The sequence below is a fragment of the Diabrotica virgifera genome, chromosome 4, assembly GCF_917563875.1.
Source record: "Diabrotica virgifera virgifera chromosome 4, PGI_DIABVI_V3a".
NCBI lineage: Eukaryota > Metazoa > Arthropoda > Insecta > Coleoptera > Chrysomelidae > Diabrotica > Diabrotica virgifera.
This window is the reverse complement of record NC_065446.1, coordinates 231,392,928-231,419,172: the sequence shown is the minus strand read 5'-3', so window position 1 is coordinate 231,419,172 and position 26,245 is coordinate 231,392,928. Positions and strand designations below refer to the sequence as shown.

General features: G+C 32.7%; 1 protein-coding gene across 2 annotated transcripts in view; it reads left to right on the top strand.

The window, feature by feature from the left end:
- LOC126883336 (venom serine protease-like) overlaps positions 1 to 26,245 on the top strand; it is a 486,705-nt gene that overhangs the window by 433,046 nt on the left and 27,414 nt on the right. For both annotated transcript variants that reach the window (XM_050648773.1, XM_050648774.1), the window contains exons 3-5: positions 355 to 481; positions 903 to 1,027; positions 21,911 to 22,109. In XM_050648773.1, coding sequence (XP_050504730.1) covers positions 355 to 481; positions 903 to 1,027; positions 21,911 to 22,109 — 451 coding nt within the window. The remainder of the gene's footprint in view (positions 1 to 354; positions 482 to 902; positions 1,028 to 21,910; positions 22,110 to 26,245) is intronic.

Genomic DNA, 26,245 nt, shown 5'->3' with positions numbered 1-26,245 from the left:
GGGGTTGTGTCACCAACAGGATATATTTTTCCTTATTTCTCTGAACTAATAATTTTTTTAAAACAACGACAAAAATAATTTTATTCCGTAAGTGCCTTCCACACTAAAGTTATTTTTGCCATTTTTTCACATCTATTCAGGTAATTTACGTTATAATGGTGTTTGTACGTTTATTTTATTTTGACATAATATTTAAATAATCTGTTTTTAAAATATAAAAATGATACTCTTATGATTATCTAAAATACAAAATACAGTTTTTTTTAGAAAAAATCGATTTCATTATAATTTACTTACATTGTTTTACTCTAATATTGTAGATATCAGTTTGAACCACTATTTACTCTTTTTTAGACTGTAGAATGCTCTGGAGACAAGCTCAAAATATCGCCTACTGGAGACACTTCGTTTAGAGATTCACGCAACTATTGCGGTTCTGGAAAAATTTCGCTTGTAGCTCAAGCAAATCGAGTAGCAATTGGTGAGAATATTATACTAAATTAATTTCCATATTGTTCCGGTTGTTAACATCTTGTTAAAGAAGGTTGTCAAGAAATAAACATAAAAAAAACAAAAGAAATGCGAAGAAAAGTCTTAAGGCTGATTTATGTTAGGAAGAAGACGTGAACGACACGGCTGTCTTACGGGGCACGTTGAAGATTCGTCTGATATGAAAAGTATTGGCTAGTTTATCATATAACGGAACGGGGCGACTCCGGAGACGTGCTGAGACATGAGCTTTCTATTGTTCTACGGCACGTACCGTGCACGCCCCGTAATAACATAAATTAGCCTTTAAGCTAATTTTAGTCGAATTCGACGTTTGAGAACGTCCAATAAATACTTCTAGTTTATTAATATTATAGAAAAAAGTGATCTAAAAATTAACTTATTCATTTTAGAAATAGCAGCACAAGTATTTTCACGAGGTGGAAGATTTATTTGTACATTAACTGCTGTAAAAGATAATAAACCTGAGCCAGAACCTCCCAGTTTGACAAACTGTGACTGTGGATGGAAAAGAGGAGTAAGTATTTGATCTTAAGCTGAATTAAATTCTTCTTCTTGTGGTGCTATCTCCTTTAGTGGAGGTTAGTGTAGTGGCGTGCTGGCCATATAATTGAAACGGTGCAATCACCGAGAGGCTGCGGCCTCTTGAGGCCGGCCAAATAAGCTTTTTTTCACAAAAATTTCTAAACCTGATGTAACAACAATTTTTTGTTAATTTCGAATCGAATGATGTTAACAAAACATTTCACAAAAAATTAAATCTTTTTTGATTGTAAAATTCACTTTAAGTAAATTAATAAGTCTTTATGTATATAAAAGATTGCTATAGATAAATAAGCATTTATTAACTCTCTCAGTGACACAAGTATCTTGTGAAAGAAGCTTTTCAACGTTGAAATACATAAAAAATAGGTTAAGAAATACTTTAACACAAGATAACTTAGAAACATTTGTGCTAATGGCTATAGAAAAAGACACTTTGTATGAGCTTAAAAATAATGAAATAATCGACGAATTTGCTCAAAAATCTTCTTTAAGGGCGTAGGCGCAAAATTTCGCGCAAATGTGTTTTAAATGCATTTATTTTTTTTTGAATACTGAGAAAACTAATAAGTATTTTTGAAAAATTAAACGCAGATTGAAAGATTGGTTTATTACTGAGGGCCGAAAGTCCATGCAAACTTATATAATGTTTATTTTAATAAGTTAAAAGGGTAACAAAAAGAGAAAATTTAGTGTGATTTTTAATTTTAAATATCTCATTCAAAAGAAACTTTTTGGTTATTCTAAGGGATCTTAGGCCCTCGGTAATAATGTAATCTTTCATTCTTCGTTTAAATTTTTCAAAAATACTTATTAGTTTCCTCAGGATTCGAAAAAAATGAATGCTTTTAAAACACATTGGCGCGAAATTTTGCGGCTACGCCCTTAATGCGGAAATTATTGAATGAGAGTTAATTATTTTATAAAATAATTGCAAAATAATGTTTAGATTAATGCGTTGTATTAACATTTAAATATTGTTAAATCAAAGTATTTGTACTGTACTTGTATTTGTACTCTCTTGTATAATTATTATTGATTTACTAAAATTCAACTTAATACATAATTGAAAAATTCTTAAAATTTTATTTTATTTTCATCTTTTAATCATATTAAATTTATATATTATATTTATTATTTGTAAGATTGTTTATTCTTAAATAATAAAACAGCAAATTTTAAACAATTTCATTGAATTTAAAGTTTAATTTTTGATTTAAAAATAGGTAATTTATATTTTTGTATTTTTGTTTTATAAATAACGATCAAAATATCCTGAAAATAGAAGGCAAAATGAGGATGGGAGGCCGCTTTTCTATAAAATCACCGGGCCGCTTGAAAAGTTCCAGCACTCAACTGAGATTACACTGGCAAAATTGTCTCTGTCCAATGCGGCTCTAAATAAAGATATTGAATAGTCTCTGGTATTTTTAAGCCTTGAAATCTGACGCCTACTGGACTTTGTTTTCTTTCAATCTTCCTCTGGATGATCAGTTGCGCGACGCGGTACTTTTCGTTTCTCATTATGTGTCCCAGGTAGCTATTTTTTTTAATTTGATTATCTTTAGCAGCTCTCTATCTGTACCTATTCTCTTCAGAATATTTTCGTTGGTGTTATGGGTCGTCCAAGGTATTTTCAAGGTTATTCTATAAAGCCAGTTGAGCTCAAAGACTTTTAACTAAATTCATCAGTGTTATGTTGAGCGTCTAGACCTCCGTTCCATACAAAAGTGTTGACCGTACATAGTAATGCAGAAAACGACACCTCATCTAAGGATGATATTAATGCAACTGATACAAAATAAGCTTTTCATTTTGGTAAGGCCTGGTCAGGCTATCTCTATTCTCGTTCTTACTTCTTGTTTATAATCAAGTTGATTGTTGAACCAGCAGCCAAGATATTTGTATTAGCATCCGTTATGGCTTACAAATTGTAGAAGCCTCGGAGGTGTAACCAGAGAAGGTTCCCATTGTTTTCATTCTGGTGGGATGTAGAATAGCATTATGTTGTTTTATATGCCATTAGAGTGAAAACTTAGTCTTTTTGCTAGCAGTTGCCGCTAGGGGATCTATGCCATTTCGTTCGATGCAATCCGTGACTGCACGAAGGGATGTGTTTTGGTTGGATCAGAGAGGGCAGCATATGTGCCTACTGATGAGAGAGCAAATGTGCCTCCTGATGATGGTGACTTTGCTGTGCAAAGTCACCATCACTGAATATCATCCAAAGATTTCAGTCTAAAATTCTAAGATCAAAGTGGATGCACCATGGTACGTAAGTAATCAAACACTTCATGAAGACTTAAATATACTTAAAAAACCGGTAGAAGTGCTTGCTGCACTCTTTGATTGGACGAGAATATGGTGCGGCTGTATTTTCGTTTTGAAACGAAATTGAAAATGGTTATTCATTTTTGATTTACATATTTACTCTGATTAGAGTACGAAGGGAACCATTCTCGTTCAAGGGCGGATCCAGGGAGGGGGCCATGGGGCCCATGGCCCCCTCCGAGAATTAAAAAAAATTTAAATTTAAATATTTGCAGTTCAAATGTTTTTAATTTCAAACACATATATGTACAAAACATGGGATAAATATTATTTTCTGGACTAGAATTGAACAAAGACAGTAACCAGGGGCGGCTCTAGCTCACCTGCCGCCGGGGTGCAAACTCTTGTGTGCCGCCCCTTCTGGGCGATAAGTTGAAGGAGGTTACAGCCTAGAAAATAAGACTTATTTCCTATATACCGTGAAGAAGGTGAACGACATAAGGGAAGCTAGATAGGTAGAGAACTATTCTTAAAATAAACCAAACAATTTTATTTATTTAGTTATATCACAATTTAATAACATCAGATATATATTTAATTAAATGAAAAGTAAGTCACGTATGTATATACATATTATGTACCAGATGTAAAAACAAATTATAAAAAATTACGTACTTATACCTATATCCGAATACATACTTATGATAATAATACACATCTTGAAATAGGTAGGTATTATTTAATGTTTGACCATATTTTTCAAAAGCTAAAATCAATTTTTCTAGATTTTCGGATAGCAAATTCTTTTATAATGTCATTAATATCTATGTCAACATCATTTTCAATGCTTATTATAGCTAGATTTGAAAGCCTTTCTTGTGTCATACTAGACCTTAAATAGTTTTTTATAATCTTTAATTTGGAAAATGATCTTTCACCCTCAGCAACAGTAACCGGTAATGTTAAATAAATACGTAAAGCAATCGACAAATTTGGAAATGTGCTAATCAAGTTATTTTTAAATAAATATCCTAAAACATCAATTGCAGAGGAGGCAGATTTTAAATAGGTCGGTAAAATTTCAATTTCATTCAGCAAATCGACTGCATTTATATCAGAATGCTTAGTTTGAAAATCTGTCAATTTATTTTGCAAATCCGCGCAATACTTTAATTTATCATTTGAATTTAAATTTTTAAAAGCATCAAGGTTGTGTAAAAACGAAAAACAGTTGTTGTGATCACTTAACAATTCGAACCTTTCATCTAATTTAGTTATGGCAGTGTCTAATAAAAAAAAGTAAAAATTTACTTTAAAGTGTAACTCTGGATTTTGTATAGCGTCATCTCTTCCTTCATAATTAAACATAGGTCTTCGTTTTCTAGGTCGTACAGTGCCAACTGCTGGAAAACTAATTTCGCAGTCTAATTCTTCAGCAATAATTTTTGATTCATTAAGCATTTCTTTATAAGCTAAGTCTGTACGACATTCAGTTAAATATTTTTTTACTTCTTCTAACATTTTAGCAGCCTCTGGAAGTATCACAGTAGATTTCTGCATAATTTTGCTTACAGTATTAATTTTTAATAAAATATTATACCAAGTTACCAAGGAACAAACAAATTTGTACGACTTTATTTTTGAAATCAAAGAATATGCCAAATTTTTTGTGTCGTTATCTTTATTTGAATCACTATAAATAAAGAACAAAGCATCATAAATTTTTTCTAAATTAAAACGAAGGGCTTTCAGAGCATCAATGCGGCTTTCCCATCGTGTATCGGAAAGTGATTTTAGAGTTAAAGTAGGCAGTTCTTTTTTTAAGACTTGCCAGCGCGATGTTGATGCCGAAAAAAATACATATAATTCTTGGACAATGGCAAAGAAATTTGTAACTTCCAAAGAACATTTTGCAGCATCACTTACAACTAAATTAAGACTATGCGCTGCACATGGTACATAAAATGCTCTAGGATTTATATCCAAAATTTTTTTTTGTAAGCCAATTTTTTTGCCTTTCATATTGGCACCATTGTCGTAGCCTTGGCCGCGCATGTCATTAATATCAATATTTAAGCCTTCCAAAAAATTCAATAAAAACGTCATTAATCCTTGTCCAGTTGTGTCAGTAACAGAGCAAAATCCAAGAAAATGCTCTCTTATCTCAACATTTTTTGTTAAGGGGTTAAGATAAACAAATCTAAAAATTATTGTAATTTGCTCTTCATGACTTATGTCAGGTGTACAATCTAAAATTATAGAATAATATTTACAATGTTTCAGTGTGTTAACAATGGTGTTTTTGATATTTTCTCCTATTACAGTTATCAGTTCATTTTGAATGTTATGACCAAGATAATGAGGCATATTGCGGTGTTCAGCTTTTTCAATGCGATTAATGTGCTCTGCTAAAACATTGTCAAATTTTGAAACACTTTCTATTAGTTTTAAAAAGTTTCCATTATCATTTTGAAATATCTTTTCTGTATGCCCTCTAAAAGCCAAATTTTGTCTAGCCAAAAGCTGAATAATGTATATAATTCTTTCAATAACTGCCATCCACCTTTTTTTTTCACGGTCCATTTGGGCCTGATTAATCGAATCTACAGTTCTTCCTTTCATTATATTTTGTTTTAAATCAACATATTGTCTCACACTTTGAAAATGTGCTACACTTTTTTCATGTCGTTCTATATTTCTCGATAAATGACGCCAATCTTTGTAACCTATTTCATCATTAAAAGCATTTATTGCACTGCTAAATAGTTTACAGTAAAAACAAAACACAGAATCACTAGATTTAGAATAAACGAGCCAGTCCCGTATAACCGTTTCATTATTTCCTAGTTTCTTAAGAAAATACGTAGTTGAAAATGATCGATTAGAATCATCTAATGGAAATGTAAAATTTTTTATTTGTACCGGACCTATTTCAAGTAGTGAGAGCTTGACATTATCTGAAATACTTTGTGGCCAAAGGGCAGGATCTGTCAATGCATCGATGATATTCGCATTCATTACTGAACTCGAATTATTACTGATATGATCAGAAAATGCAGTAGTTGTTACCGAGGCTGCTGCGGTCGGTGTTAATGTTGCTTCCGATGCTGACGTTGCTGAAATTTCTTCCATCGGAGTATCAGTAGAAGTTTCAGTAACACCCATCATTGTATCTTCAACAGTTTTTTCGAAAACTGGATTCATATCTGAACTTGTTGATGGTCCTGGTTGAACTTTCTGAAGAAACTTGCTTATAGAACTCGTGCATTTTTTCACTTTTTCTTCTTTTTCCAGTTTCCGTTTCCGATATTGGAAACCAGAAAGTTTTTGTCTTCCATCAGCCATCTGCAATAATTTAAAAAAATAAATAAAAATACTACAACCCTCTAGCCAGACGTGAGTTTCATTAATGTACAAAAAGAATTGTTTTACAGTCCTCGTTTAATAGGTAGTAACTTTAATAACATTCTTACCTTGAGTTTGACGATGCTGTATCTCTATGGGCACTTCTGCGGTTTTTCAAAACTCACGACACTGTACTATTTAATCAAGTAAAGTTAAAATAACGTAAAGCAGGAACTCAAGAAGTCACTGGTTTAAATTCAAATTTCAGATAGAAACTAAAAATTTTTTAAGAAAACCGATTTTTATAAACTTTGAAAGGCGGTCCTTTCCCCATTAAACCAATGGGACTCCTATTTCTTTAATTGTTAAAATGTCTCCTCCCATCTAAAGGGTTCCTAATTTTCGTAGAGAGAAAATATATCAACGTCATCTATTCTACGTAAATAGATATTTAATACAAAAGATTTTTTACAATTTTTCAAAGGTTTACCGAGAAGGATTGACCTTTTTTTGGTAACAACTTCCGCTCGAACACATTTAAGATTCACAGACGCCCCCCTGTTGATTCAGTTCTAAGAAGCTTCCTAAATTGAGTATTTTCTAAAAACTTTCAGATTTGTTCACGCGGAGACAGTGCCGTACACTTTAAAGTAGGCTATATAATATACAGCATATTAAGTGTAGGTAGGTACATCTTAGTAAAAAAGCGTTTGTGCATATGCGTATGTAAACATGGAACTTGTCATTCGTTATGATCCAGCTGCCGCCCCCTATAACCTGCCGCCCGGGTGCCGTGCACCCCTTGCACCCCCGCTTAAGACGCCACTGACAGTAACAGAAGCTTCAAGATTGACAGGATGTTTTTTTAAATCAAAATGTTGATAATTTTACAAAGTGCCAATTGTTAGAACGACCTTGACAGCCATCAAAATCGTATCAATTTCCATATTCTATACACAAAAAGAATAAAAAAGTCACTAGCACTTAGAACAAAGGAGTTGGTTAGTATTTTCGCACAGTCAAAACGAATTGTTTTACAAGTATTGTGTTTTATTTTACTAATGAAAAATATGGTCACAATAAAGGGATGACAGCCCAAAGCCTTATCACGAAACCTTTAACATCTTTCACCAAACGCATGAGCAAAGACGGAGCCATACAAACCCATGAAAAAACATCATACCACAAGGAGTGCGTTCAGGTTGAGCTGGATTTTCTACAAAGTTATCGTAACCCTCAAAAGTCAGTCAGTCATTAACCAGATAGACTCTCAGAGGTCTAAACAGATACAAACAAATAAAGAAATACTACGACCAATAGTAGGGTCCTTAATATTCCTCTAAGAGACCATCGTGATGATGGCCTTCTGCTTCTGGACGAAGATACTGGACCTAGCAATGAGGGGAATTATTGCTAAGGTTTAAAATCGCATTAGGAGATAAGACTCTTAAATAACTCCTATCCACAGCACCGTCGAAAGCAATTATTAACCCGTTGTGGTGAAGAAATAATTGAACAAATAATGAATCAGGTTCAAAGTGCAAATTATTATATTAAAGTACTGTCTGTCATATTTGACGAAACGACCGACGTATCCCACGTGGAACAGGTTTCTCTAAATTTGAAATACATACACAATAACAACATTCGTGAAAACTTTGTCAAATTCATTGACGCTTATGAGAACCTAAAAATAATTAGTGAAAATCAAGAAAGAGGGAAAGAACAATGCCTGACAGGAGAAGCATTGGGAAAATAGTATTAAAATTGTTGAAAAACCTGCACTTGGATCCGAAGAATGTGTAGGAATCGGTACTACGGCAGGAATGGTGAATTTTAAGGCACTTCTCATACACGGTAAAAGTGTGTGAAAAGTGCCTTAAAACTCACCATTGTAACCCTAATTTTTAAATATTACCCCTCGTACCTCCGGTACCTCTTTCCAAAAAAAGTTCATGGCCCCTCCCGAAAACCGGTCTTGGATCCGCCCTTGTTCTCATTGGAACTTTACCGCGCTGAGCATGGGATGTGAATTATAAATTGTAAAATTCCCTTATCTTCACTAGTCTCAGCATCCGTTATGGTTTGCAAATTGTAGAAGCCTCGGAGGTGTAACCAGAGAAGGTTCCCATTGTTTTCAGTCTGGTGGGATGTAGAGTAACATTATGTTGTTTTATATGCCATTAGATTGAAAACTTAGTCTTTTGCTAGCAGTTGCCGCTAGGGCATCTATGCCATTTCGTTCGTTAAAATCCGTGACTGCACGCCTGGGTTTGTTTTGGTTGGATCAGAGAGAGCAGCATATGTGCCTCCTGATGAGAGACTAATAAGTTTCGAAACCGGTAGAGGTGCTTGCTGCACTCTCTGATTGGACTAGAATATGATGCGGCTGTATTTTCGTTTTGCAACGAAATTGAAAATGGTTATTCATTTTTGATATTTGTATTGGTTTACGTATTCAAGTTGTTGGTGATTCACATATTGAAAGGGGTAAATTTTTATTTTTTAATATTTTCGTAACTTTGGTTTTCGCAGTATTGATTTTTATTTTTGTTTTTTTACAACTTTCACAATTTTACTTAGGTAGAGCATGCAGGTTATCGGTTATCTAGATTAGAAAACGTACCAAATGAGGAAATAAGACGACGGACAAAGAGTGTATATTCCACGGTTGACCAAATAAAAACAAGTAGTAATTAAGACTGATTATCTTATCATTTGTAATGTTGAGTCTAAATAATACCTTACACTTTAATAATCCAGTATCAAAAATCCTCAAAAGTTAAAGATAAAAAAGTTATGCGATAAATTAACCGTTGAACCACCCAAAACGGACGCCTATGACTGGTACTAGAAATTCACAATAGATGAAATCGATTTATCTCTGGAAGGTAAATATGTTTACCAATTTTCGTTTTTCTAACTAAAAGCGTTCTGGAGATATTTAAGAAAAACTAATTACAAGACGCCATCTTCAAAGAGCTCCAGCTCCCTTGGGAAGCATTTTCGGGCTAGGTGAATTTGGTTAAATTCTCTTAAAATTATCTGAGGAATCTTCTGTCTTCGTTTGTCGGTAGAGTTTCTGGACACCCTGTATATCACATCTATGATTGTATGCCCAAATGTCAATAATTCTAATCGTCCGTAACAACTTTAAGAGATTTAAATACGGCTCTAATAGCTTCACATTTTCTAAATTAATAAAAAACCATGATGCAGTAAAATTTTTTCTATACCCATGAGATGGTACAACTTTTCTATTGACTTCCAACAGATATTCCATTTAAGAAATAGCGAGCAGTAATTTTACGATTTATTTGCTGGGGTATTAAATATGTTTTTTTTGCACGATATATTGCACATTATATGAAGATGTACTATCTATGTAAACAGTGGCGTAACAAACTCCGTCGAGGCCCTCCCGCAGCATTGGAAATGGGGCCCCCTTTAAATAATTACAAAATGCGACATGTGTAACAAATTAATACCTATATGTGTTACAGCCCAGTAAATCAACGCAAAATATGGCGATACCGTGTAATTTTCAATTTCACTACCGAATTGGTCAACTCAAGACTTTTCGAGTTATTTATGAGTAATAGTATATTATTCAACGAGCATCTAATGATGGCTATTACTCACGATGATGAAGTTTGCGACACGAGCCATTACATGCAAGTAAAATACTATACTTTTACCACGACCTTTTTTATTTGGATTAGTAGAAAAATATAATTATCAACTACAAACATTATTTAACATCGAAAGATTTTATTTTTCATAAGAAAACATATTTTATATAACTATGGCAACACTGTTAGAATTACCCTTCTTGAGCTTATGAAATAATCAAACAGTTATCATTAATAGTGTCATGGAATGGCGGATGGCGGTGGCTTTTAAAAATAAGTCATATTTTAAGGCAATTACATGAAAAAGAACGTGTGCTCTCAATAAAAATCTATTGTATAATCAACAGTATGTAAAACAGAATTCATTGATATAAATTTCATATCCGTGAGTCCTTTTACGGAATTAATACCGATTGCTTATTTACCTTTTAATAACGTCAATCTTAAAATATCAAATGTTGAAATTTAAACATAAAAAATATGCTGATCCATTGTTACAGTTAAAAATACTTTAAACATTTTTCGAATTTAATTGTTGATATAAATTACAATGATTATTTGATTAAATAAACAAGTTTGAGTAATTTTATTTGCTAATAGTATGGTATAGTTAGACCCAAACAGTGGCGGCTCGTGGTCTTGGAGACAGGGTCGGCAAGGTTTTTTTGTCTTCTCGTATAGGTATACCATCAAACTAAAAGGCTTAAATCATCATAGGAGATTTTGTTGTTTTTTGTTTTTTTTTATTTGATGTATTTGATGACATTCTCTCTTGTTTCATGGTGTTTCGACAATACGTGTTGATTCTTTTGAGACCAGATAAATCCCGTTTATTTGAGGCAGAAATTGGTGGTAATAAGAAAATTGATGAACAGTTTGTTGTAATGAATTGCAGTAGGTACTTACTACATAGAATTATACATACATATTTTGTAACTTATCTCACTTTCTGAAAATATTTGGATCGGCATAATTTTTAAGTACCTAACTTGTAATAATAAATATCTTGGAAATTCTTTGGCAAAGGGTACTTTTAAATTTTGAATCGTAAAAGAGGTCAAAAATTTGCAAATCTTCAAAATTCGAAAAACGACTATCTATTTGCATATAATAGTAGGTATCCAAAATTTCAAGATATACCTACTCGTTTTTCGAGATATGTATCATGTCAGTGTCTTTTTTGGGATGGTTCGGAAATATCAAGCGAATCCAAAACGTCACTGCGTATATATTGGAAACTACTATCATTACGGAAATATCTGAGATTTTGCACCAGCTTTCGTATTATATTTTTGGAATTAATAACGTCAGTTGACTGATTTTGAACAACAATGAATATCTTGGGCCAACTCTGTCTTAAAAATATTTAAAAGAATATTAAAAGAGTAATCATTTAATAAAGTTCTCAAACCGATTGCTTCACGGATCGAGGTATCGCCGCTTTCAAAATCGTCGCCTTCGATAATAAAATCAAAAACTTTCAAAAGCTGTTACGAAAATCTGCTACAGATACTAAAACTACTAGAGATAATCTGCTTAGATAAAACTAACCGAGATTTAAAATTTCATCGCTTCTGACAAACTGTTCGCTGTTATTTCGAAACAATTTTGTTCTAAAGCAGTAACCCGTTTAGGTGAGCTAAACTGGCAAGAAAAGACGATATTCTTTATTTTTTTACACGTATCATGCAAAAATAAATTCATTATATGCGCATCATAGTTCATAGTGAGTAAATAAAGCTTGTGATGCAATAGTTTTAACTTTTACCTGGAGACCATTCAATTTACCACACATCACAGCAACGCCATCATAAGATTGCCCCAGTTTGCCCTACCAATTTATTTTTGATATCAAAAAATTTTAATCTGTTCTTTAAAACACCAAAAATATATTCTGCCTTATTGCTTTTACTCACGTCTCTAAAACCTAAAAACCTCTCATAAATATTACCACGTAACGCGTATCGAACAACAATATAATTGTTAATTGTGAATGACATGATAATCAGAAGTTTCATCTACTTCCAGCGAAAAGCAAATGGTTTTCTAAATCTCAGATTCAATAACGTTATTCAAAATGTAACTATTTGATTATATTATGTATTAATTCATTCTGTATTACGAATACACTTCGAATCAGAAAGTAAATATTTCTAAAACAATTTTATTAATTCTCTATAATTACTTTGATTTTTAACAAATGCTTCGATCGATCATGTCCACTTAATGATAATTCCTGACAACTTAAAAAAATTACAATATCAAACGACGTAAAACCGCGTGATTATTTTTGACAATTTCTGCCGATGCGATGCGATGCTCCAAATAAAGCACCGACCGGCAGATTTAAATGTGCCGTACTTGGCCGCTTAAACCCCAGTCGTCCCCAGTCCAATGCCCACGGAGAGAATGTATGTATGTTCGCTTTCGCTTGCTCATCGACTTGTTATGTCGTTGAGTTTTACGTGTCGTCAAGCGTTGGGTACGGCTAGCCGAAAAGTCGGATGAATGGCTCGGATCATTCATTTTTTGAGAAGTCGTGTTATGCGCAGGGATCACTTTTAACGTTCGGATTGATCAAATCCTTTTAAAACCCATGAATAAAATTTAGTCTGTATTATCTGACAGATTTTTTTTACTTCACAGATACAAAGATTAAAAAAAATTATATCTATAAATGTGTGGGTCGGCACTGCCGACCCTGCCGACCCTGACCGGCCGCCACTGGACCCAAACCCAGACATCCAAAGTGAAAGTTATCCTCCAACACCAAATTGTTCTATATGGTCCACATAATGTTCAGAAAAAAGTCACACCATTTTGAGCGTCGGGTTTGTGGGGGGAGAGGGGGGAGAAATCTGCAAATTCGTAGTTTTTTAAGTTTTTTTCAATATTTCTAAAACTAAGCGGTTTAGCATGAGCAACCCTCTACACAAAATTGTTCTACATTAAATTTGAAATAAAAATAGCCCTTTGCATAACCCAAAAACCCTTTGCATAACCCTTCTAAAATGAACGGTTCCAAAGTTAAGGAGGTAGTATAGTATAATTGGTCCAAAAAAGGCCTAACCAAGACATCCAAAGTAAAAGTTTTCCTTTAACACCAAATTGTTCTATATGGTCCACATATTGTTCAGTAAAAAGTTACACCATTTTGAGCGTCCGTTTTGGGGGTGGGAGATGGGGGAGAAGTCGGTAAATTAGTAGTTTTTTTAAGTTTTTCGTCAATATTTCTAAAACTATGCTTTAGCGTAAGGAATGTTCTATAGAAAAATGTTCTACATAAAATTTAAAACAAAAAAGGTACTATACATAATTGTTATAAAATCAACGGTTCCAGAGTTACGGAGGGTGAAAAGTGGAGGTTTTCGATACTTTTTATATTTACTCATTCTCCCCCCTCTCCCCCCAAACCCGACGCTCAAAATGGTGTGACATTTTTCTGACCATTATGTGGACCATAAAGAACAATTTGGTGTTGGAGGATAACTTTCACTTTGGATGTCTGGGTTTTTGGTATAGTTATATCATAAATATTGCCCAAAAATATAAGAAGTATCGAAAACCTCGACATTTCACCCTCCGTAACTCTGGAACCGTTGATTTTATAACAATTATGTATAGAACATTTTTTGTTTTAAATTTCATGTAGAACAATTTTGTATATAACATTGTTTACGCTAAAGCATAGTTTTAGAAATATTGACGAAAAACGCAAAAAAAACTACTAATTTACCGGTTTCTCTCCCATCTCCCTCCCAAACCGGACCCTCAAAATGGTGTAACTTTTTACTGAACAATATGTGGACCATATAGAACATTTTGGTGTTGGAGAAAAACTTTTACTTTGGATGTTTGGGTTAGGCCTTCTTTTTGGACCAGTTACACTATACTACCTCCGTAACTTTGGAACCATTCATTTTAGAAAGCTTATGCATGGACCTTTTTTATTTCAAATTTAATGTAGAACAATTTTGTATAGAGGTTTGTTCATGCTAAACTGCATAGTTTTAGAAATATTGGCGAAAAACTTAAAAACTACGAATTTACCGATTTCTACCCCCTCTCCCCCCCAAACCCGACGCTCAAAATGGTGTGACTTTTTGCTGGACATTGTGTGGACCATATAGAACAATTTGGTGTTGAAGGATAACTTTCACTTTGGATGTCTGGGTTATGTCATCTTTTGGATCAACTATACTATACTATAATAAGTATATTAAAAGTGCCATGCACCACTTGAATCTAACTTCAACTCCTGAGTAATGACCCGTGAATAACTTCAGCCCGTGAGTAATGAACTATTACTCACGGGTAAAGTAATGGGTGTTATTATCTATTCAAAAATAGCGAATAATGAGCATATTATTAAACGGTCGTAGAAAAAAATGTTTATTATTCAACAAAAAAACCACGTTTTTAGGCGATTTTTCGCAAATAGTTCAAAGAGTAAGTATTCGATCGAAAAGAATATTGTTAGCAAAAATGTATCTAGCTTACAAAAAAATGAAACAAAAATGAAGTCTATCGACTCAGTAAAAGAAAAGTTGTAGCTCATGAAAAAATTTTCTTATTCGTCAAGTTACAAATCAAATAATTCAACGTGAAGTAACCAAAAAATGAAACACTTTTCGGGGAAACTCATTAGAAATTTTTTAAAGTGTTTAAAAGAAGCTTTATTTTTTACAAAATTTGTAAAAAAATTGTGAAAATCTCCCCCTATTTAGCACGTCAAAATGAAACTAATCAGTATCGCCTTACAAATTACTTAACTTTTTTACATGACCTGTAAGTTTCACCGGTTCAAAGTGCTTATTTTTAAAAGGGTTTTAGTTTAGAAGGGTTTTAGTTTAGAAAGGGCTTGAACGAGTCACTAATCACGATTATATGCAAATTTTAAACAGCCATATCTTAACCAATTTTTGTCTTACAGAAAAACAAAATAAAGCCAAAATATATATAAAAGCAAGACCTACATTTCTTTACTCTTTGAGATTTTTCGTATCGCTCATACTTTTTAAGTTATTTTGAAAAAAAGGCATTTTTCCAAAATAAAAAACTTTTTTTACTATGAAACCAAATTTTTTCAAAAATAAGAACTTCCGACCGGTCAAACTTACAGATCATATAAACAATAAATATTTAAAGTTAATGGTAAAGCGCTAATGATAAATTTTATTTGGGGTGCGAAATAGGGGCAGATTTTCACGATATTTTTTAACCAAAAAAGGGGCCAACTTTATTTTGAACGTAACTCGTATAGTTTTGGTGCTAGAAACTTTTATAAAAAAATATAAATAAAGCTTTTTTTTTGAAACATTTAAAAAAAGTTTTAATGAGCTTTTCCCGAAAATTGCTTCATATTTTGGTTATTTCAGGTTGAAATACTTGATTTGGAATTGGACGAACAAGAATAATTTTTCATGAGCTTCAACTGTGCTTTTAGTTTGTTGATAGACTTCATGAATAAGTACATAATTTTTTTGTATCTTATACGCTACATTTTTGCTACAAATATTTTTTCGATATCTAATATTTAATTCGATAAATACTTATTTTTGAGGTATTTGCGAAAAACCCGTCTGAAAACGTTGTTTGTTTGTTGAAAAATAAACATTTTCACTCGCAAATGACTTAAAAAGTATTAACATAGATAAAGAAACTCTATAGAACAAAAGTTGCTTATAATTAGTCAATTTATATATTTCCGGACTTATTTTAAACGTATGTTTTTCACCCCAAGGACGGGTGTCACCCTCCGAAATAAAAGCAACCAACGGCATAAATCCAACTTTGAAGTTTAGTGTAATTAGAACCTAAATCCAAATTGTCAAGCAAATACGTCCGTCGTGGAGCTGATAATTTCACTCCAAAACTGTCATTTACTGAGCTATGTATGTGGTGTATTCATGCATTGTTTATGACGACTTACATTTTTCATCTTTATTGGTATATAATAAAATAGAACAAAAATTACTAAATCATTACATTAGTATTATTTATGAGATGAACAACTTTCTTCGTGCACTATCTACTATCAGCGAATATATTATCTACAATTTTATTAATTCGGATGGACAACTTCATTTTCAATACTGCACTGCTTAAAAAACGTATGTATGCAAATAATATAACAACACATTTTTACATATATTAGACAACAAGATGAGGCCCTTGACATATTGGGGCACCGTAAGCTTCATGCTGAGGGGGCCTCTGTTACGGCTCTGGATAATTGTATCGAAATACTAAACGTAGGTAAAGATTAAAGAGAAACCCATTTCTAGATTTAGAAATATCGTTTTAAAATTCGGAAAATTGCAATTCTCAAATCTTTCAATAGTCACGTACAAAGCATTGTAGTTTATTGTCGTCACCCATAAAAGTTCGTGAGACCGGAAAGGATTAAGTTTCTAGATATGAGGTGATTCACTTGCCGAATACGCCTATTTAGAAATTTACGTTTTTAAATTTAAACACACAAAGTAAAATCATATACATACCTATACCAGATTTTTACATAATAACAGACGACAAGATGGGGCCCCTGCTCGATTGGGGCCCCCCGCAAGCTTCACGCTGAGGGGGTCTCTGTTACGCCCCTGTATGTAAACCTTGTAATATTTACAACAAATAACGTGTGATCCAAAATTATTGCCACCATAGGTGGCTCTGAACGACTATTGTCACCATTGTAGTAATTAGAGATTACCAGATTGTTAATAAAGAACTTTAGCATTGTTATAAACATTGTTATTGTTCTACATCGAACATCAATGATCCCCCCTTCCGTCCAAGGGCGATGCCATGCCCAGTGACCGCTGACAACCGTCCATAGACACTGTTGCCAGATGTCATCTTAACATTACAACATCTCCCTTTTTCCAAAAATATAGAAACTTATAAAACTAAAAATATAATACTTAATTTAAGTGCAATAGTCCTTCAGATAGGCAGGTTTTCTAATAGTTCGTCCAAACTTATTTGTAGGAGGAGATCCTGTTTCATTATTGCTAGGTTGAACAGTCTTAGTAATATTATTGTGAATGTTACTAACAGGCAAACTTGGCCTGGATATACCTTCTAAAAGAGGAACATCACACTTAGGATTAACTACAACATCATTGTGCGATTTTCTTAACTGAAAAGTGTTTCTTCTCAAAAACCGACCATCAGACTTTTGTATTACATAAGACCTAGGAACCTGACAAGGTTGAACAATTTTGGCAGGCGACCACAACTTAGATCTACCGTCTTGAACTAAGACATTGTTGCCTGTTTCAAATTTTTTTCTAGAAATTGCAGTCTGATCATAACTTAGTTTAGAATTAGCTTTAGACGCTAGTATTTGCTTACTGACATTTGTACAAAGTTTAGGCTTTAGAAGCTTTGTGTTACATGGTAATTTATCGCGCAACACACGTGACATTAGCATTTGGGAAGGTGAATAATTCATACCCGTGATAGGTGTGTTACGATAAGCGAGTAAAGCCAAGTTTACATCTTCATTGTTTTCAGCACATTTCTTCATCAGTCTCTTGGCTATACCCACTCCCTTTTCCGCTAACCCATTGGATTTAGGATACATTGGACTTGATGTTATTATATTTATCCCCCACTCCTTAGCAAATACCTTAAGCCTATAACTACTAAATGGCATATTGTCAGATATCATAACAGATGGTATTCCGAACAGTGAAAAAATTTCTTTTAAAACACTAATTACACTTTCTGAAGTTTTGTTTAGTAATTCCTTTATTTCTAGCCATCTGCTATAATAATCTACTAGGACTAAATAGTCTTTATTGCCAAATTGAAATAAATCAATCCCTACTTTATTGAAGGGCAGGTCTGGGACTTGATGGGGTATTAAAGGTTCCTTTGAATTTGATATGTTAAATTTTTCACAAATGGAACAACTTTGTACCACCTTAACAATATCACTACTCATGCCCGGCCAATATAGTACAGATCGTGCTCTATTTTTAGATTTGTTAATGCCATAATGGCCAGTGTGTATGATGTCTAGCATTTCCCTTCTTAAGCTTTTTGGGACTATTACTTTTAAACCTAAATAAAGAATACCATGTTGGACCGTAATGTTATCTCTTAGTTTATATAGGTTTTTAAGTTCACGACTCTCTATATTTGTATTATTTTTAGGAAAACCAACACTGTACCAGTCTTTTAGAAATGTTTTAAGATTTTTGTCCTTGGCTGTTTCTAACTTAATTTGAGCTAAGCTATTATCACTAATGTGTGAGTCAACACTCATACAGTGGACTACTTCTAACAAGCTTTTATCTTCACAAGCTGTGTTTTTTAAAAAATTTCTTGAGAGAAAATCTGCCATAAACATTTTTGGCCCCGGAACATATTCAAAAGTCAAGTCATATTTTAATAATTTTAATAGCGTTCTTTGCAACCTAGAACTTACCTTATTTATGTCCTTTTTTGCAATCGAAATTAGGGGCTTGTGATCAGTTTGTATAGTTACTTTATAACCATAAATGAATTGATGGTATTTTTCAACACCAGAACAAACTGCATACAACTCCTTTTCAATAGGAGCCCATCTTACCTGAGCATCTGTAAGACTTTTAGAATAAAAAGATACTGGTTGCCCCTCTTGTAAGAGGCAAGCACCCACCCCTTCTTTAGAACTGTCCGTTTGTAAAATTATGGGCTGGTCCTTGTTAAATATTTTTAAAGTAGGCGCTTTACTTAATTTATTTTTTAATTCTAGAAAAGCTTTGTCTTGCTTGTTACCCCAATTCCACATATTTTCTTTTTTAATAAGCTCTCGAAGAGGAGCTGTACTTTCAGTAAAATGTGGTATGAATTTGCTTAAATAATTGCACATTCCCAGAAAAGATTGCAAAGTTTTTATATTTTTGGGTGTTTCTAATTTTAATATACTTTCTACATGATCAGGATCACATTTAATCCCAAATTCAGAAATTATGACTCCTAAAAATTTTACTTGGTTTACCCTGTATTGCAATTTATTTTTATTAAATTTAACATTATGCTTTTTAGCTCTATCAATGACATTTTTAAAAATTATGTCATGTTCCTGTATACTATTTGCTGCAATTATTAGGTCATCAAAATAAATTTCAATCCCATTTATGTCTCCAAAAATATTAAAGTTCAAATTCTGCATTACCTCAGGGGCTGATGACAACCCGAAAGGCATTCGTAAATATCTGTAAACACCATGAGGTGTACTAAAGCAACACATTTTACTGCTATCTTCATCTAACACTACTTGAAGAAACCCATCCTTCATGTCCAGGACTGAAAAGTATTTTTTTCCTGAAAATCTACTAAAAATTTCCTCCGCAGAGGGTATTAAACACCTCTCCCTTATGATGCCCTGATTTAGATACTGTGGATCAAGGCATAACCTTAAACTACCATTAGGTTTCTCCACAATAACTAAATTATGGCACCACTCAATAGGTCCCTGCACTTTTTGTATAATGCTCTCCTTTTCTAATTTGTCAAGAGCCTTTTTTAATTTAGGTTTTATAGACTCAGGAATTCTTCTCTGAGACTTAACTACTGGCTCTGTTCCTTCTTTTAACTTTATACTATAGCTACCTATGTTACCTAGTCCCTCAAATACTACTTTATCTTTAACAAAAAGGTTTTCTAGCTTTTCTTTGCTTGTGAATATGGTATCTACCTTTTTTATCAAGTTTAAACTAACACAATCCCTTAGGCCCAAAATAGGTTCAGCGTTGTTTTGTTGAACTATAATGAATTTAATTTCTGTTTTCTTATCTTTAACATTACAGTCCAAAACTGCTGTCCCAAGAGGTCTTATTTTGTTGCCATCATACACTACTAGAACAGTATCAGTATCTACTAAAGTGGTTTTACTTTCATCAATTTTTAAAAAATATTTATGTGGCAAAATAGAAACCTCACTGCCGGTATCTAGCTTAAAAGGTATGTCAACATCATGCACACTTACCATCTCTATCCAGCATTTATCTTCATGTTTTTCTACAGAATCTACTTCTATACAGTCAATTTGTAAGTAGTCACTTATATCACTACCACTATCACTTTCCACTTCCCGAAGTTCATGCACTTTCCTCTGACTAAATTTGCAGACATTAGCAAAATGATTTTGATTTTTGCACACAACACATATCTTCCCATAAGCTGGGCATTCTCTGGGCTTATGCATCCTGCCACAAAATTGACATTTCTTCTGTACTGCTTCTACTTGACTTTTATTTCTTAACTTGTTTTCTCTCCTGAAGTCCTTCTTCATTACTGCATCTATTGCTTTCTCATTATTAAGTGCTTTTAACTGTTTCTTACTCATTTCTGCAGCCCTGCAATATTCTACTGCTGTTTTTAAATCCAAATTTGGTGTTCTTAATAGTCTTTCTTGCAGCTCATTATTTTTAATTCCAATTACAATCTTGTCCTTCAACAGGCTTCAAGAGTACCAAAATTGCACGGCTTTACCAAAGTTTTAATATCCGTGAGAAAATGTTCAAAGTCTTCATTATCACCTTGTAGCCTGTTGAAGAACTTGTATCTGTCATAAGTTTCATTTTTAACAGGAGCGCAGTGATTCTCAAAGGCTTGAATTACTTCTTTATATATTTTTTTCTTATCATCCTCTAGTTCGAAAGTTTCAAATACAACCTGCGCCTCCTCTCCCGCTATGTTTAAAAATATAGCTATTTTTGTCTCGTCATCTTTCTTTTCGTATCCCGATGCCTTCATGTAATACTTGAAACTATTATGGAACTGTTCAAAGTTTTTTGCTATGTCCTCATCGAATTTTAGGTTATTTGGTGGTTTAAAAGAAGCCATAATACCTTACTTATTTTCACTACTACTAGTTAGTTGCTAAAAATGTTCTTGTTCTTTTATTTTTCACGTGGCCTTTTTTCTTTAAAGCTTAACCTCAAAGTGGTTTTTATTTTTCTTTCCTGTGTTCACAAAAACACTATTCTTTCCTCTTTATGTTTCTGATGTTTTTCACCTGACACCATGTAGTAATTAGAGATTACCAGATTGTTAATAAAGAACTTTATTAATAAGCATTGTTATAAACATTGTTATTGTTCTACATCGAACATCAATGATCCCCCCTTCCGTCCAAGGGCGATGCCATGCCCAGTGACCGCTGACAACCGTCCATAGACACTGTTGCCAGATGTCATCTTAACATTACAACAACCATAGATAGCTATACGCTATACAGTGCATGTCTATTCTTAATTCAGATATACTTTCCAGTTTACGTCAACTTAGCAGTGTGCGTCAACTTAACAAGAAAAGTTAGGTTATTCAGAGATGTTGGTGTTGGACATCTACAGTATCTTGTTTGATTTTATTTATTATTGTTACTTATAATTTTGTTAATTAATTTTATTTTTGATTAAAGTTCTGTGTTAAACGTTTTGACTGTTTTTTTGTTTTATAATGTTAATCAAAATTAATTGATAAACCAATGATATAAATTCAGATTAAAACAAGACATACGTAATTTTTTGCACGGCTCGCTTTGATCCCAATAATTGTGGATCGCTCGTTATATTATTTCAATTAACCTTTTTTATTTTCATGTTCCATAGACAAAAATCGTGGGAGGAGAAAACACTCTTGTAAATGAATATCCCTCCATGGCAGGATTAGTCGACGTAGAAAACCAGGAGATTATTTGTGGTGGTAGTATAATTTCCAATAGATATATACTTACTGCCGCTCACTGCATGAGGAATATACCATTTAGAACTATGGCTATTCTTGTAGGAGACTGGAATATAACCACAGGTAAAGACATTTTATTAGTTGATGGGAACAGAAGAGTTTAAGGGACTATATATGTATATGCTGATGGAACTTTGCTTGATTAAAATCGTTTGAGAGCAAGTAGTCCAGGGCGCATCTGTTTTGAGATGGACGTTGAGAGGTGACTCAAATTTTTTTGCAGAAATGGCTTGAAAATAACTCAAATAATAATATTTGAGTTATCCTCCCACTCAAAATGGTCCGGAACATTGTTTAAATAATCAAAATGTCAAAATATTCGATTTTTTTATTGGTTTTTTGATTATAACTTTAAAATTATTCATTTCTGAGAAAAGTTGTACTAACATAAAAGTTGCGTTATTAAATTTTCTACAACATGGAATTGGTTAAAAGTTTAAAAAATAGTCACCCTTGTTGCAAAATAGCAATAATTCCAAAAAAACCATACAAAAACAAGTATTCGCAATTTACGTTTTTCAACCATTTATGCTACACTTAGGACCTTCATATTTTACCCAGAAAAACTTTGTGATATAGCAAAACAACACTGTAAATTTCATTAAGATTAGTTTAATAGATTTTTGCAAAATAAATTTTGCAATCCAGGTTTCGAAAAAAAAATTCATTTTTTTTAAATATTGCAGGACTAAAAATAAGGCAGATAGCAAGTTGAATTTTTTTTGCTAATAGTAGTGTACTGTACCTTTCATTTGCAATTTGCAAAATTAAAATCGATTAATGACCACGGCGTCAGGAAATTTTTTAAATAAACAATAATTTTTGGTGCTACGCGCAGGACAGCGGTGTTCAATTCACACAAGTTGATTTCCACCATTTCTTCCAATCTTTGTCTAATATATTATTTTCTTACTGTATGTTTTGTTGTATTTTAATATATTAATTCCACAAAAATCAAACTAATTTTATTATTGTTTGTGAAATATTGTTTAAACAATTGCATATGTTTAAAAATAATAAACTTTTATTCTCTAAGTTAAAATATATGAACAAAGAAAGTTTTTGCTAAAAAAAGTGTTATTTCAAAGGATAGAGTATGTGTTTTTATTTTTCAATCAACAAATTTATTTATTTATTTATATCGAAATGTAATAAAAATTAAAATGTATTAATCATTATCAAAGGTCATTGGAATGCCCAATCAGAGCAAACTATCCGTTGTCCTGCTCGTAGCACCAATAATGAATTAATGGTTATTTAAAAAAATTCCTGACGCCGTGCTAGGTAATCGATTTTAGTTTTGCAAATTGCAGATGAAAGGTACAGTACACTTCTATACTCAAAAAAATTTCAACTTGCTATCTGCTTTATTTTCAGTCCTGTAACATTTTGAAAAAATGAATTTTTTTTGCGATAGCTGGATTGCAAAATTTATTTTGCAAAATCTATTGAACCGATCTTAATGAAATTTACAGTATTGTTTTACTGTATCATAAAGTTTTTCTGGGTGACATATGAAGGTCCTAAATATAGCATAAATGGTTGAAAAACGTAAAATGCGAATACTTGTTTTTGTATGGTTTTTTCGCAACTATTGCTATTTTGCAACAAGGGTGACTATTTTTAAATTTGGGTGTCCAGAAACTCTACCGACAAACGAATACAGGAGATTCCTCAGATAATTTTAAGACAATTTAACCCAATTCACTTAGTCCAAAAATGCTCCCTCAGGGAGCTAGAGCTATTTGAAAATGGCGTCTGGTAATAAGTTTTTCTTAAATACCTCCGGAGCGCTTCTATTTAGAAAAACAAAAATTTGTATGCGTATTTATCTTCCAGAGATAAATCGATTCCATCCATTGCAAATTTCTACTACCGGTCACAGGCGTCCGTTTTGGGTAGGGCAACGGTTACTTTATCGCATAACTTTTTTGTCTTTAACTTTTAAGTATTTTTGACTCTGGATTATTAAATTGTTAGGTATTCTTGTACTAAAAGGTCTTGTTTTAAGTCGATAGAATACACCGTTTTCTAGGAAAATTGATTTGAAAATTTTTCGTTTTATAACTTAAAAAAAATGTTTAAAAAAAAACTATTTAGAAAAACGAAAACTTGTACGTTCAATTATATTCCAGAGATGAATCGATTCCATTAAGTGCGAATTTCTAGCATCGGTCATATGCGTCGGTTTTGGGTAGGTCAACGGTTATTTTATCGCATAACTTTTTTGTCTTTAATTCTTAAGCATTTTTGGCACTAGATTATTAAATTATAAGATATGCTAGTAGTAAAAGTTCCTCTCGCTTCAAGTTGGAAAATACACCGTTTTTTTTTAAATTTTTTTTTTCAAATTCAAGGGACGAAAAATTTTCAAATCGATTTTTCTAGAAAACGGTGTGTCCTACAGACTTAAATCAAGAGTACCTTTTAGTACTACTATACCTCACAATTTAATAATCCAAAGTGAAAGATGCTTAAAATGTAAATATAAAAAAGTTATGCGATAAAATAACCGTTACCCTATCCAAAACGGACGCCTATGACCGGTACTATAAATTCGCAATGGATGGAATCGATTTATCTCTGGAAGATAAATGTGCGTACAAATTTTTGTTTTTCTGACTAGAAGCGTTCTGCAGGTAATTAAGAAAAACTAGTTACAAGACGCCATTTTCAAAGAGCTCTAGCTCACTTAGAGGACTGGGTGAATTTGGTTAAATTGACTTAAAATTACCTGAGGAATCTCCTGTCTTCGTTTGTCGGTAGAGTTTCTGGACACCCTATATATTGTAGGAAATTTAATTACGCAACTTTTATGTTAATACAACTTTTCTCGGAAATGAATACTTTTAAAGTTATAAAACGAAGAAAAATATCGAATTTTTCATTCATTTTTTGACATTTTGATTATTTAAACAATGTTCCGGACCTTTTTGAGAGGGAGGATAACTCAAATATTATTATTTGAGTTATTTTCAAGCAATTTCTGCAAAAAAATTTGAGTCTCCTCTCAACGTCCAAATGTACTAATATTTTTACAGATGCGCCCTGGTCTAAAGTCACAGAGAGATAATACAACATGAGTGATTTCTTTTGCACTGATATACAGGTGTACAGAAATATCTGAAACTGTAAAGTTTACTTAGGTAGCAAATCAAGGAGAAGGGACTTTAGTTGAACGCGTTGATGGGAGGAGTCAACATCCATTTAAAAGGCATTGTACACGAAATCAGTGGTTTTACGGCATTGTCAGATACGTGGAGTAGCTGTTTATTTAGAATACATTTAATGTTTTTTTATAAACATGAATATTACAAGTGTCATGAAAATCAGGAGGTGGATCAGAGGAACAGACAAGAACAAGTATTTAGGTTTCATAATATCAAACAAAGTAATAACGGAAAAAGATATAAAAATAGACTAGGACAGTGGTCGGCAAAGTGCGGCTCTGACACAAATATCCACGAAAAGCGCAATAATATTTTCATTAAAAAAACTTGTTAGGAAAAACATTACCTACATCTTATTTTGACAAAATAGTTTTTATCAAACTTACAAACATTAGCATTTGTCAGAAATCCTCTCGATTCTCCAATAACCCAGTTAGTCGAGGAAATGAAGCTGAAAAAATGGCAAAACCTCGCAATTTTTTCGTCCAGCATCGATTTGTACAAAAATTTGGAATTAGCCTCATTTCACCCTTTATTTCATTTTCTATATTGAGCCGTTGTACGCTTTTGGTTTTTTAAGGGTGAAAACTACCCCTAATTGTAAAAAATTATAAAATAACATTTTAAACTTTAATATTGTTAACATTTCCTTCTTATTAGTTACATCATTATTGTTTTATACTTTAAGATATACTATCATAATATTTCAACCCTTAAACCACCCTTGTTGGAGCTATATATAAAAAATTTACTTATCCTAAAAGAATAATTTCGGCTTGCATCGATTTACATAAAAAATTGGGATTAGGATCAATTTACCCTTTACTTCATATTCTATATCATGCTTAAGGGTGTTGATTATTTTTAGGGGTGTAAACTACCCCTTATTTTCAAAAATTATATAAGACATTGTAAACTTTAATATGGGCAAAATTTCGTTTTGATTGGTTAAATCATGATTGTTTTATACTTTAGGATATAATATCATAATATTTCAACCCTTAAAAACCACCCTTAATAACATTACCG